General features: G+C 38.7%; 2 protein-coding genes across 2 annotated transcripts in view; one reads left to right on the plus strand and one right to left on the minus strand.

Annotated features, from left to right (window-relative positions):
- Positions 1-7: 7 nt before the first annotated feature.
- On the minus strand, positions 8-8,610 carry rcl1 (RNA terminal phosphate cyclase-like 1). The gene is made up of 9 exons (XM_010797420.1): positions 8,401-8,610; positions 7,842-7,913; positions 7,337-7,512; positions 6,347-6,421; positions 6,075-6,199; positions 5,559-5,684; positions 5,270-5,426; positions 1,275-1,378; positions 8-183 (listed from the first exon to the last, which is right to left on the minus strand). The coding sequence occupies exons 1-9, from the start codon at positions 8,528-8,530 to the stop codon at positions 30-32; spliced, it is 1,119 nt and encodes a 372-aa protein (XP_010795722.1). The 5' UTR covers positions 8,531-8,610; the 3' UTR covers positions 8-29.
- An 852-nt stretch (positions 8,611-9,462) lies between these two features.
- Positions 9,463-12,678, plus strand: part of ak3 (adenylate kinase 3) — a 7,056-nt gene continuing 3,840 nt past the window's right edge. Inside the window, exons 1-2 of the mRNA XM_010797419.1 lie at positions 9,463-10,323; positions 12,102-12,221. Coding sequence (XP_010795721.1) covers positions 10,176-10,323; positions 12,102-12,221 — 268 coding nt within the window. The 5' untranslated portion in view covers positions 9,463-10,175. The remainder of the gene's footprint in view (positions 10,324-12,101; positions 12,222-12,678) is intronic.

Genomic DNA, 12,678 nt, shown 5'->3' on the forward strand with positions numbered 1-12,678 from the left:
AACACCATTTTGTTTGTATATAAAAAAGTTTATTTTAGGGTTTTGTTAATGTTGCTGTAACCGACTCCTACACAGGTCATCAGGACCTTGTCCCCTCCTTTCCTTTCGTCTTCTGAAGGCTTCTGAACATGGATCTTGAACATGATCTGGAAGAAATCTCTAATGTGTCTGAGGAACTCGATCCTGGAGAGACAGTGAGGGAGAGAGAGGAAATAAGTTTAATTTGTAAGGGAGGCGTTGCTCCTTGAAATGAAATATTGTCCAGCTATCAATAAATCACACACCCTGGGAGTTTAAGAACACAGTGTCCCAGGAGTACTCAATGTAGACCAAGGTCATAGGTTATTAATAGTATATTGTATCCCTCATGCATTTCTCAAAGCTAGGGTGTTCAATATGTATAAAGACAAAGCCGATTAACAGAATACAAATGTTTAAGCTGGATTCCGTTGGTCTACAGAAAAAAAGAAATGAGTATTACCTGAGTAAGAAGAGGAATGCATTGTGATGGCACTGCCAATCTTCAGTTATCATAGTACTGTACTTAAGAGGGACACAGCACCGGTACCATGATAACTGAAAATGGACAGTTCATAGTTCATTCCTCATTCACGATGATGTTGTCTGAAATCAACATGACATTATTATCCTTATATTCATTCTAATATATTATTAAAGATTTAAAGCGGTTTACCTACCAGAAAATATTCAAGTTAATATGAAACATACACTGTTAATATATCAGTTTATCACACATACACAAGGGACACTCTATAAAACACATGGACCATGTTAAAGCACAGCTGGACAGGTCCCATGGTAATGCATTCCTTCAAAAGCATGTGAGAAATTTAAGGACATTTAACCTGTGATTCATCGTCAGCTGAACTTCACTTAGGGATTTTCTGCTAGTTGAAATAAAAATAAATAAACCTTTTTTCAATGTAACAAAATACATAAAAAGCAGTTGACTTGAACTTGTTTACTGTAAACTGCAGTATATGCGTATGAAGCAAGAAAAACACGTTTGGTTGCATGGGCCTTCAATTTAGTTAAAAACTAGTTTAAAATGTTTTAATTCTATTATTTTGCAAGTGAAAAACACAAACCACAAGGCTAATGTTTAACACACGGATCATTGTTTTTATTATGCTCGACAGTTGGACGAGAACTTTGGAATAACTGCACTTGCAAAAGATGGGATAAGTAGAAGAATACCAAAGTGCTTCTTTGTGGTGGCTATATGTGTTTGTCATTGAGTGACGGTGTCTTACGTGGGAGGGGAGAGGGGTCCGAGCAGAACCTTCGACACGTCCTGTTGGCCAAGGGTCATCAGGAGCAGCGCCAGGCTTTGATTGGAGGAGTCCACACAGCCACCCTAATACAGAGAAAGAGGAGGGGCGATGCGTTCAGCAACAAAAACAACTTCGAAACACGTCATGGAGGTGGAGATGTTTCAAAGAACTCGGTAACCCCTTGACAGGATATTGATTATCTCAGGTTCATTACCCAACAATATTTGCAAAACATAGTGAGCATCCAATAGTGGTTGTATGTTTCTGTCAGCTCTGGAAACGCATATAGTTACTTTAAACTTACAAGAAAATAGGGCTGCTCGATTATGGCAAAAATCTTAATCCCGATTATTTGGGTCAATAATTGATATCACGATTATTAAAAACGATTATCCATTTACTTTTATTGGAGAATTTTTTTTTGAACAGTATGTTTTTAACAGTTGATTACCCTGAACTATAAGTAGAATTCAACTGAAAAACCAAAAAAAGAAAAAAAGAAAAGTAATAATCGTTTTATTTCGATTACGTTGTTTTCGTAATCGCTGCAAGCCATAATCGTAATCGCGATTAAAATACGATTGATTGAGCAGCCCTACAAGAAAATACATTATGAGTCAGTGAACACAACATGTTTGTCTCGTTTTTCACTAAATGACTGGGTTTTCCTGCCCTCCCCCCTTTTTCTTCGACATATGAAATATTTAGAGGACAGACGATCCACTCTCTGTATCCAAGTGATCACATGCCATCGTGACAACTCGACAACAGCTACGTGCTTTCCACCCGCCTGTATGAAGGGCCTATGCAACTCTGGAAACACCCCAATTTAGCATTTAAAAAAGAAAAGAAACCAACATTAAAATGGCCATCTATTCTGTGGATCTGTCGGTAAAGTGAAAAAAGAGTTTCCTCAATAGCACATCTATTCTATCCATGTGAGCATGATCCCAAGTCACGCAGTATTATTGCATCGTGACAGCCGGAATATGATTCAATTACATAATCATATAACTGAAGCCACGGCAAAACTATGGAGACAGTTTTTTTTGCCAATGAGGAAGACATTTTGCCAACTGCATTCCTCATATGAGTGATTGATGGAACTAGGTATTCTGTGAAAACAAATTCAAACAAATACTTTATGACTTCCAATATGCAACCCTTCCATTGCAGTTCACCATTATACTCCATTGACAAGCCTTCACACTAGCATAGCTAGAAATAGCCGTTACTTTTAATCAAATACTCATACTGTCTGGATACAAGAGAGAATTTTCATATTAGTATTTCCGAGAAATTCTACCAATCACAATTAATTTGCCTCAAAGATGATCATTAGGCAGAATAAAGGATCTCAGGGTTTAAGGTTGATTTGCTATTTTACAGCTTTATCCAACCACTGAGAGCACCTATAATTGAGTATTTAAAGACATGTTGTGCCCGTAGGACCTTACCTTTGTGGGTTGCCTCCTATCAGTTCAAAAGAAGAAGTGCAACACATTACTATCATTTGTAGCTAGTTTCAGGCCCTGCCTCTACAGACAGTTAATATCTCCCAAGAGGCCGCCAACAGACAAGATCTGATGGAAAAGTCCCTTAAATCCTTCCACTGAATGGTATCCCCCTTTCAAACAAGCAAACTAAAAAAAAGTGGCCACAGACAAACTTAAGCTAGTCAATAAAATGGCAAATCAATAGCCAAATTCCAAGATATTACTTGACCTAAACTTGTAAAAATGAGTCAAAAGGGTGAAATAAAAACCAAATTCAGCACCATTCTTAATTAAGTAGAAAAAAAACAACCTGAAATATGTTATTGGAAACACTTACATCAGTTCCTGTCCAGTGTTGATGTTGCTTCCAAAAACAAAATGTCCATCGTGTGGCTTTGGGTTACTACAAGAAACTTTACTGATTAACCATTAGACAAACAGACGCACATGCTAGAGGGCTTCCATGCCCTTTAATGTGAATCCAGCTTATTTCTTTCTCAGTTTTCAAAAATTAACTATTCCAGCACAAATGTCTGACATCCATTTTACTCTGGTGTTATCATTTCTATTCTCCGCTGTAGAAAATGCTCTGACTTCCCGCTACAGTTTTAAAACCAGTTAATCAAATGCTGTCCAGCTTCTGTTTATCAAAAAAGGAAAGAAGCGTTTTAAACTAGTTTTTCTTAAGAGTTTCTTTTCGTCCACCACCCTCTGAGGCTGCTAAAGAAAAACTGTGGCTTGGATTCAAGAGGATGCATCCAACAATATTCCTTAAATCAGCCCTACCCTGACCAGCTAACTGGACTCACATGGCTCCTCTGAGAGAAGCAGAGCCTTGTGGAGGCAAAGTGAAGTCACACAAACACTTGATCTAATTCTACATACTCTGATGAAAGTGGGCTCTTTTTCCTGACTATGTGACATCCTTTGTTTATTTATACAGCCATTACTACACGTCACACTACAGCATAGAAAGATATGGATATAATAAACGTGACTTATCGGTTATTTTTCTGAGGCCTCAAGCATATTAACAAATTACTGATGAAGAAATCCTTATCCATCGAGAAATGAATGACGAAAGGATCACACATTATTAATTTGACACGTCACATAACCAGGTTAAACCCTGACCTTCGACCTTTGCACAACCATATTTGTGACTTTAGTATGATAACGGTTTTAAATCCAGGTATTTATTTAATTCATCATGGCATTTTCTTCAACAAGGTCATGTAGCTTGATAGCGAAAATGCAACATATGGGTTGTCGCCAAATGCGAGCCAGCCTCTGATGGATAAGTAAAAAACAATCTTAAAAAGTAATAAGTATGTAGTATATATGTCTTAGACAAAAGTGTCATAGGACCAGTCAGGGGAACATACTTCTTTTAAGGCACAGTTAAGTTCTACCAACACACTGACTTACATGCATTACGTTTACACAGGACATTACATCCATAGGAATGGAATTTAGAAATATTCTGATTTGATTTAAATGAAAATACGCTTTTGTTATATTATACTTTCCTTCTTCATTGTGGTTCTTCCCACAAGCAATTTCTCAGAATGCCCGACTGGGGTCATTACTGGAGAATGCGGGTAAACAAGAGAAGATAGTGTTGGTAGCGCATGCTCGGACTCTAATAACTAATAGTGTGTCCTGACCTTGTATTTCAGGTATTCCCCAAGAATTTCAAAATCTCTTGAGACAAGGTAGCAATAGATTTTCCAGCTGCTGTGTGCAGGAACATTCCGACTTAATAGCATCTTCCCGTGATAAGAAAGATGCAAAAAAATAAAATAAACTTTGAGCGAGTTAAACATAAGCAAAGTATTATAATACTATATACACTTCATAGTGAAAAAACATTACAGGAAGTGACGGATAACTTTTTGCAAATGTATTTTCAACATAAGAAGTGACTACTTGGCATCCAAAGTTAGAAAGAATATAGCCCTTGAATTTGAGTTGGATGTGATCTGTCAACCATTATCAGACTTGAGTACAGCAGGTAACCATCACGGTCTACTGGAACTATTCAAATAAACTGCATAGGCTTGGTATTTTGAAGGGCAGCTGCTTTAAGAGCAACTGAAAAACACTGTGCACAATAATGTAGCAAACCAATATCCAGCCTTCACGCATTGGATCAAAGTGCTGCCATTATGGGCAAAGGTCCCGGTTAGGCAAGGCCTGAAAACATTGGACAAATTCCTGTGAACGTCTGCTTGAGTTTCTACACCTGTTCACAATTAAATAAATATTTGATACCCTGTTCAGAGCAGCCTGTAAATTGCCAAAGAGGGATGATTCAAAATTCATGCCAAGAGACAAAATAAATCACATTCTAGGCTCAGACAACTTAAATCTCCATATGTTCTGTAACTAAATACCCCAAAAAGAACCTTACTGACACAAGTGTGTGGAGTGAGGCCGGAATATAATACATCTTTTTAGGGTTTTTGAGGAACTTACCCGATACACCTCCTCCAAAAGCATCTGGGCACAGTTCTTGCCGAGGTCCTCTGGAAGCATGGGGTCTCCCTGCCCCTGCGGCGTGGACGACATCTCAGCGCTGAGAAAGGAGCCATTCATCGTCTCTGCCACCAGGGTCAGACCATAACCTGGAGATCTGCAATTCACCAAAATGAATGACTATGCGTTTCTTTGACTAAAGCTGTAAGTACAGGTGATAAAACAGTGAGCAGGATTGTTTAACAAACGTTTTATTTCCCTGTAATTCCATTTAGATTCAGATACTCACTTTCCAGAGTTGGCTCCCTTCATGTGGTCGGTGTAGATGTAGATGTCAGGAATGAACTTGTTTAGGACGCCCCTGGCTGTGTCCACTAACCTGTTGGCCATCTGAGGAGAAACTCTCACTGAATATCTGGGTTTAGACTGTCAAGGACCTTTCAGATCATCAGAACACACATTTTATTCAATTGAAAAAGTGCAAGCTTAAACTGAAAGGAGCACAAACTTGAGAAAAAACTAAGTAAAGCTCACTGGCATTTGTGAACAGATGGAGTGATTAGTAAATAAATCAAGAGACTTATTCAACAACCATTTACAAATTGACACATTGTTTATTTTTCATGCAAATATGCAGAAAATGATCTTGTTCGTGCTTCTCCAATGTGAGGATATAATGGATTTATGCGTGTACACATCTGGAGCTTTCACATTAAGCTGTAATGGCTTTTGAATGTCAACTTGTATCATATGTATATTGTTGACAGATGAAAAAGGGCCATGACTGTGAGCTCGACAAGGATACGCCACTCCCCTGATCCTCTTGATCTTCCCCGGGTCGGTCAGCTGCACCGGCCTCATCGTCCTGCGGGTTGGACATATGAAAACGACCTCTCCTCCCCCGCCAGGCGCCATACCCCTCTTCACCACCTGAGGGAGCATCAATAGAGGGAGAGTGAGAGAGCGAAGGATAGACTGACCTGTGTTCAAGTAGCAGTAGAACATTTGAACATAAACCCCCCCCCCCAAATCAAATGTGACAGCATGCTTATCAGCAGATCACTATTGTTTGCTCACCTTGAGATCAAAGCCCTCTCCATCAATGCCAAACTGCTTCATCAGAGGGAGGGCTGTGGACTTCAGCACATCCACCTGGAGGAGACAGAGGGTTTACAACCATTAAGTTGGAAAAGACAGCGAAGTAAAGTGGAAACTCCTGGCACCAGAAAACCTGCACTGGCTAATCAAATATTGATACCAATAAATGTTTCTACAAAGCTAGATCACTCTGTAAGAAACCATGCTCTGGCTCTGTTATCTGGATTTCTAGATTATATTCAGCTTTCTTGCCGTTGTAAATAAACTGGTGGGTATACCAGACACCAAAGCAAATTCCTAGTATGTGCAAACGTACCTGCCAATAAACTTAATTCTGATTCTGAAACAGTTGCAAATCTGCTGGAGGTAGCCATGTTGCTAATGTTAGGAACAAGAATGCTGATCTTTCTGTAAGTATTCTTGTCTGTTGAGATTTAAAAATATGCTTCTGCGTCATCACCGGGTTAAGATATCTGCCATTTCCCAAAACTGCAACAAATTGTTTCCATGACAACACTTTTCTCTAGCGTCTGCAATGCTTCTTCTCAGTGCTGGTTTGTTGACAATATACATGTCAAAACAATGCAGCTCAGAGCAGAAAAAGGATGATGCATTGGCTGAGATTGGACTGCTATAAACAAACTGGTTTAAAACGTGGAGGAAAACAGTTACAAAAGTATGTGAACCACAATCTGTTTACATTTTAATAATCAAGTCAATGTACAAATGAATTAAAAACCTGAATATGTTCCTTAACTATTATGTGTTCTTTACAAACTCTCCACCTCAGACATAAAATATGCAGTCTGTAAAAAAAAATAGATAATTTATCCGACATATAATTACATGTACAATAGAGGGCACGCCCATGTGGATTTGGCAGGTGTGGACTTCCCATAAATTCAATTTACAAATAGGTTGAGGTTAGTCGTTTTGGTAATGAGCTGATGCATGCATGAGGGTCCTCACCGTCGGGTCAATGTGGTCGTTGGTGACCCCTTTAAGCGTGGCCTTCAGAGAGGTCTTCATAAATGGAGCCAGCATGAGCAGAGCCTCCAGATAGTAGCCGATCGAGCGCTGAGTGTTACATTCATGTTCTACAGAGCCCCCATACAACAAGCCAGGCTGGTAGAATAACACAGTACCTTGTGAGGAAAGACGATTGTTGTTAGTGAGTCTGTATGTAGAGGGTGCTACTTTGCAGTCTTTTGTTAAATAAACAAAATAAAATAAACAGTTCAATTGAACACCAAATGCACACAGAAATAGCAAAACTAAGGTGTCCAATTAATTATGAGAACAAAAATACAGAAAACATTGAATCATTTCTACAAGGATGCCTTTTATGCATAGCATAGGTGTTTATTCAATGATGACATCTCCACAATCATCTGGCAGTAAACAGTAATCAGATAAACCACATACATTATTACAAAGGTAAACACTTTAGTCACATCATAATGATAACACTCACCTGTCTGGTTAATTTCTATTCTGGAGCCATTGGTCACTTTGTCTAGCAGTCTGATAAAGCTGGCCTCGAAATCTGTAGAAGAAAAGCAACAATGATACTCATACAGTATATCTTTAACCAGGCTTTCTGTGGCTGAGTGCCATGTTTTAATAAAAGTAAAGACCTTGTTAAAAAAGTATGATGGGACAAAATGTTGCCCTCTTTTCTTATTTTACATACAGTAACAAGCATTTACAGACAAACAAGTTGATTTAAGTATTCTTGCATCTACTGTGGGAAGTTTTGAAGATGCTCACTCACATTAAGCAAGATAAGTCCCTCAAATAATATGATAACGTTAAGGCAGAACTCTGCTTTGCAAATACTAGTTCAAACTCTTGAAAGGTATAACAGCGACATAACTTTATACAATTATATTAACTTCACATTTGCAGTACTGTACTATCGTTTCCCCTCCTATGACTTCCAGTTATAAAACACACTCCAAACTGCGTAACAGCTAGCATGTTAGCCACCGAGCTAACTGCTACGCCACATGCAAAGTGGAGCTGAAACTCACCGCGGAGCCCCGGGTTGTCGTCTTTGGACCTTATGTTTTTTATTCTAACACGCTTTCCACTGAGTGTTGATAAAACTAGCCGCTGTCTGAAGAAATTGCAACCATCGTAATCGAGCCCGTGGCTGGCCATGTTATTGTTGTTTCTGATGGAGTCAGTGGGAATCCACGTGTGTTTGTACAGGAAAACGCTGGTGGGAGGCGAATATACGGCAAACCACGAGGGTCAAAAGGGGAATTTACAGGTGGTTACAGTCAGACCATGGCTTTATTGAATGAATACATTTCAAAATAAGACATTATTAAATGTATTACATTACTTATTTGTTGATGCAGAAAATCTAGTCCACACATTTTATTTTTTTAAACCTGGATTATTGTAATTATTTATTTTCAAATCTAATTAGCCTATCTTAAAATACTCCAGTTGATCCAGAATGGTGTAGCGGGGTCCAAACCAAACCTATGGTCCAAACCTTCTGATTGTCATTATGCTATGGCATCATGCTATGCAAAACGAAAATAATAAAGATGGTGGTGTTTATCTATGCTTTCAACTTTAGATTTGGGGTAGAATTGTGTTTTCATTTAAGGCTTCATTCAGAATTCTTGCTGCTCCACTGTCGTCCTTTCAAAAAAGGATTTAATCAATGGAAGAACATCATCCATTCTAATAACCAACATCCCCTCTGCATTTGACCTTAAATTTCTATCCATGGCTAGGGTTTCTCTAATGTGATTAAACAATATTTGATTCTGCAAAATGTTGTCTAAGTTTTCATAAACTCTGTTGCAATACTTTCTTAAAAGGCATACTCAAAACTATTCCCTTTTGCATGCTTTTGTGTGAGTGAGTGACTGAGTGAGTGAGTGAGTGACCTCAGCATAACAGCTATTCTAGAAGGTGATTAATTGCCTCTCTGAAATAAGACTTGTGTGGGTGCTGCATCGCCGAGTTTGACCACCAGACAGTGCCATAACCTTTCTTTGAAAACACCGTAGGAGGGGCTTGATAGCATTTTTTTTCGCTTAAAGGCACAAAATGTGATCAACATGTAAACGAAATGGATCACCAACACTATTTGTAAGGATTGTCTCTTTTATCTCTATTTAGTATAGGGCACCTGTTGGCATCTAAGGAAGCAACAGTGAATTGCAACTTGATTTTAATACATAGACTAACACAATGTTTACATGTACCCCACATGGTTCCTTAACTCTGATGATGTTATTCAGATCAGTCATTTCAGCAAGGTATTAGAATGTTACATCGTTAATGCCTGCAAACGGTTTTGAAAGTGCCTGCCTGCAATCTGCATGTCTGTACGCTGAGGGTATCGAGGATCGGAAGGGATTAATCACCGCAACCTAGCCAAAAAGCTTTATCCCCCTTTGTAGATAATTACATAACCGTGTTATACAGGGAAAAATCATCTCCGGTGAACCGCAAGCAGTGACACGGACGAGGAAATGTGCTAACTATCCGAAGATAGAAGCTTATTTGGCTCGTTGTGCGTCGAATCGTCAGGGGAGAGGATCTTCATCTTCCCCCGTTGCCACTGAGCTGGGCTCCTCTTCTTCCTCATCTTCTTCCTCCTCCTGCATGTGTGTTTCTGAGGGGACATCAAGGTCCAGTGAGAGACTGGGTGCAAAAGACTCGCCCACTCCCTGTTGCGCACGAAAGTAGGTTATACCTGCTGTGCATCCAGAGAGTGTTTTTCTTCTCATGGCAAGGATACGACAACACTGTTGCTAAAAACTCAGTATATCGTGCAGAGATGGTTCTCCAAAGGATTTTTCGTGCTGTTATTATGGGACCTCCGGGGTCGGGGAAAGGAACCGTGTCTGCACTCATTACCAAAACTTTTGGGTTAAGCCACATTTCCAGTGGGGACATTTTGAGATCCAACATCAGCAACAAAAGCGGTAAGATAGCGATGACCTAATTCAAACATACACCAAGGCAGTATATCTGTCCTTTATTTCTGTAAGAATGGTTTCTAGACACATAAGGTGTCTGGATTTTATAAACCACATTTGTTCGTATATTTAGACTTTGATGTATGACTTGTCTGTCTATGCTGCATGAAGCACTTTGTGGATTTTAAAAAGTTCTCTAGAAATAATTTAAAATATATAAATTAAAACAAGAAGTCATGAGACTGCACCTTTAGATTATTTGAGGTGTAATGATAGGCTACTTGTTACACAAAAACACACACGATTATATCTGTTTTTATAACCTTGTTTTCTTGAGAATTCACTCTTTGAAACCACCTACACAATGTATTTCATGCCCAAAACTTATGTATATTAAACACAATCTAGACCATGACATGAAGCGAGACATTCCCTCACTTTGGGTTGTTTCTGGTCTGCTGTGATAAAGGAGCCACTCCTACACCAGTTAGATGTCCTATCTTTTTGAGGGCTTGAATACTGTGGATTCAGATAAAGAGGGTGTAAAGATAAGGCTGCACCTTTGTCCCTTTAGACGAGTAGTACAGACAAAGAGCTTTGTTATAAGGCATATGAACCTGCAGCAATGTAAGGGCCAACATTAACATACATCTATGCATGTTGTTTCACGGTAAAGCAGGCATTGTAAAGCTCCTCAGTTGAACTAAATCCCTTTTGTTGTTAGCATCTTTGCCGCTTCACTGCAGCAGCTGGCATTCAAACAGTTCTTCTCATTGACTTTCCCAGTTTAAATCTCTCCCAAACAGTCCTTGGATCTTAACTAGTGACCTTCAACTTCCTAAACACTCACTTTTGTCAGACTGAAAATATGAAATGGCTGATTTTGGTGTGAGAATTGCAAACAATATGGTTTACAGAGACCAATGCGTTTACCTCACAAAATCCTTCTTTTGGTTGTCACTTATACTTGACTATGTTCCTTGCTAAACTGCTAATCATGCACGTAGCATTTGCTATGGTAACACCATGTTTTGGGTTCAGCTTGCATGCCCAAAACATATAGTGTGCCATTTTAAATTCATCCTTCAGCACCTAAATAATGTATATCTGTTTAATACTTTAGATATTGCTGTATGTGTTTGAAAGTCTATTTTTTTTTTTACCATTTAGCTTTATGGCTACACACTAGGTCACACCAGAGCAGTATGTGAGCACATTCAGCTCATTTCTTCAAGACTTGTCAGGAAGTTCCTTTTTTTCAGCTGGACTCATATCAACTCAAGTGGAAGTGAAAGGGAAAAAAAGAAACTGTCATGCCCCTGAACCCAGATTCTCCTGTCAAATGTTCCATTAAGTAACTTTACCCAGACATCTTTTTGCTTGTTCAGCTTGGTTGTATGTTTGCAACACACACTATAACAACTATGAACTGCACTGATACATCACATGGATACAAGATAGGTGTGTTGTGAATGCATTTCTTTGTAATTCAGGAAGACCTCATGTTTTCATAAATGTTGGTACTTTTTTAATAACTTAAGAGACATAGAATGTATCATTCTTAAGTCCATTATAGTCAAGGGTTGAAGCAGCTAAGTCACAATATTGTTATTTTGCTGGAGTAATTTAATAGCAATAGATGCTAGACAAATAGGTAGGCTACAGATAATTGTTCTGTGGTTTGAGCAGCATTTGAAAAGTCAAGATAAAAAAATGCTGTTGTGAAAAAGACTGAGTTATGTAATGAACAGCATCCTCTCTCTGTTGTTCTGTTTGTATGTCAGAGCTGGGTCTGTTGATGAAGTGCTGTATTGATCAAGGTCAGCTGGTACCTGATGACGTCATGTCCCGTCTCATCCTGCGTGACCTGAGAGTGATGGACCACAGCAGCTGGCTGCTCGATGGTACGAGCATTATTTCTGCTGGGAATCGATTTCTAGTAATATCATATTGTCAGCATTGTTTGTTATAGAATTGTGGGATAATGAAAGCAAAGTTAAATTCATATCATAGATTTTCTTTGACTTTTTTGTCCTTTACTGTTAAAATCTAATGTTGGTATAATTTATCGGTACCACTTTACAATAAGACTACCCTTATAAACGGTTTACGAATAGTTTGTAATTAATGTATTAATCAGGTTGTGAACACTTTATAAATCATTAATAACCTTTATAAGACATGATATAAACAGGGCAACTGTGACCGGTTGCTTGCCAAATAGTGAGCCCAAATGTATCTGTACTGCTAAGCCTTATATTGGCTACCTAGCTTACTTTGTTTTCTTCATCAGCCAGCATCCTTGGTATCTGTTGTTCACTGAGTTGATTCTCGCTAAGTAGCCAATATATTAGTCATCTT

Source organism: Notothenia coriiceps, unplaced genomic scaffold (assembly GCF_000735185.1).
Source record: "Notothenia coriiceps isolate Sejong01 unplaced genomic scaffold, NC01 NC01_scaffold00037939, whole genome shotgun sequence".
Classification (NCBI taxonomy): Eukaryota; Metazoa; Chordata; class Actinopteri; order Perciformes; family Nototheniidae; genus Notothenia; species Notothenia coriiceps.

What these genes read in the sequence shown, in the direction of transcription:
- rcl1 (XM_010797420.1), bottom strand. Translation starts at nt 8,530, where the DNA reads ATGGCCAGCCACGGGCTCGATTACGATGGTTGCAATTTCTTCAGACAG. An exon ending in GAGAGGGCTTTGATCTCAAG is followed by an intron (nt 6,200 to 6,346) that starts GTGAGCAAACAA and finishes ATGCTCCCTCAG; the next exon opens with GTGGTGAAGAGGGGTATGGC. An exon ending in GGACCCCTCTCCCCTCCCAC is followed by an intron (nt 184 to 1,274) that starts GTAAGACACCGT and finishes CTGTCTCTCCAG; the next exon opens with GATCGAGTTCCTCAGACACA.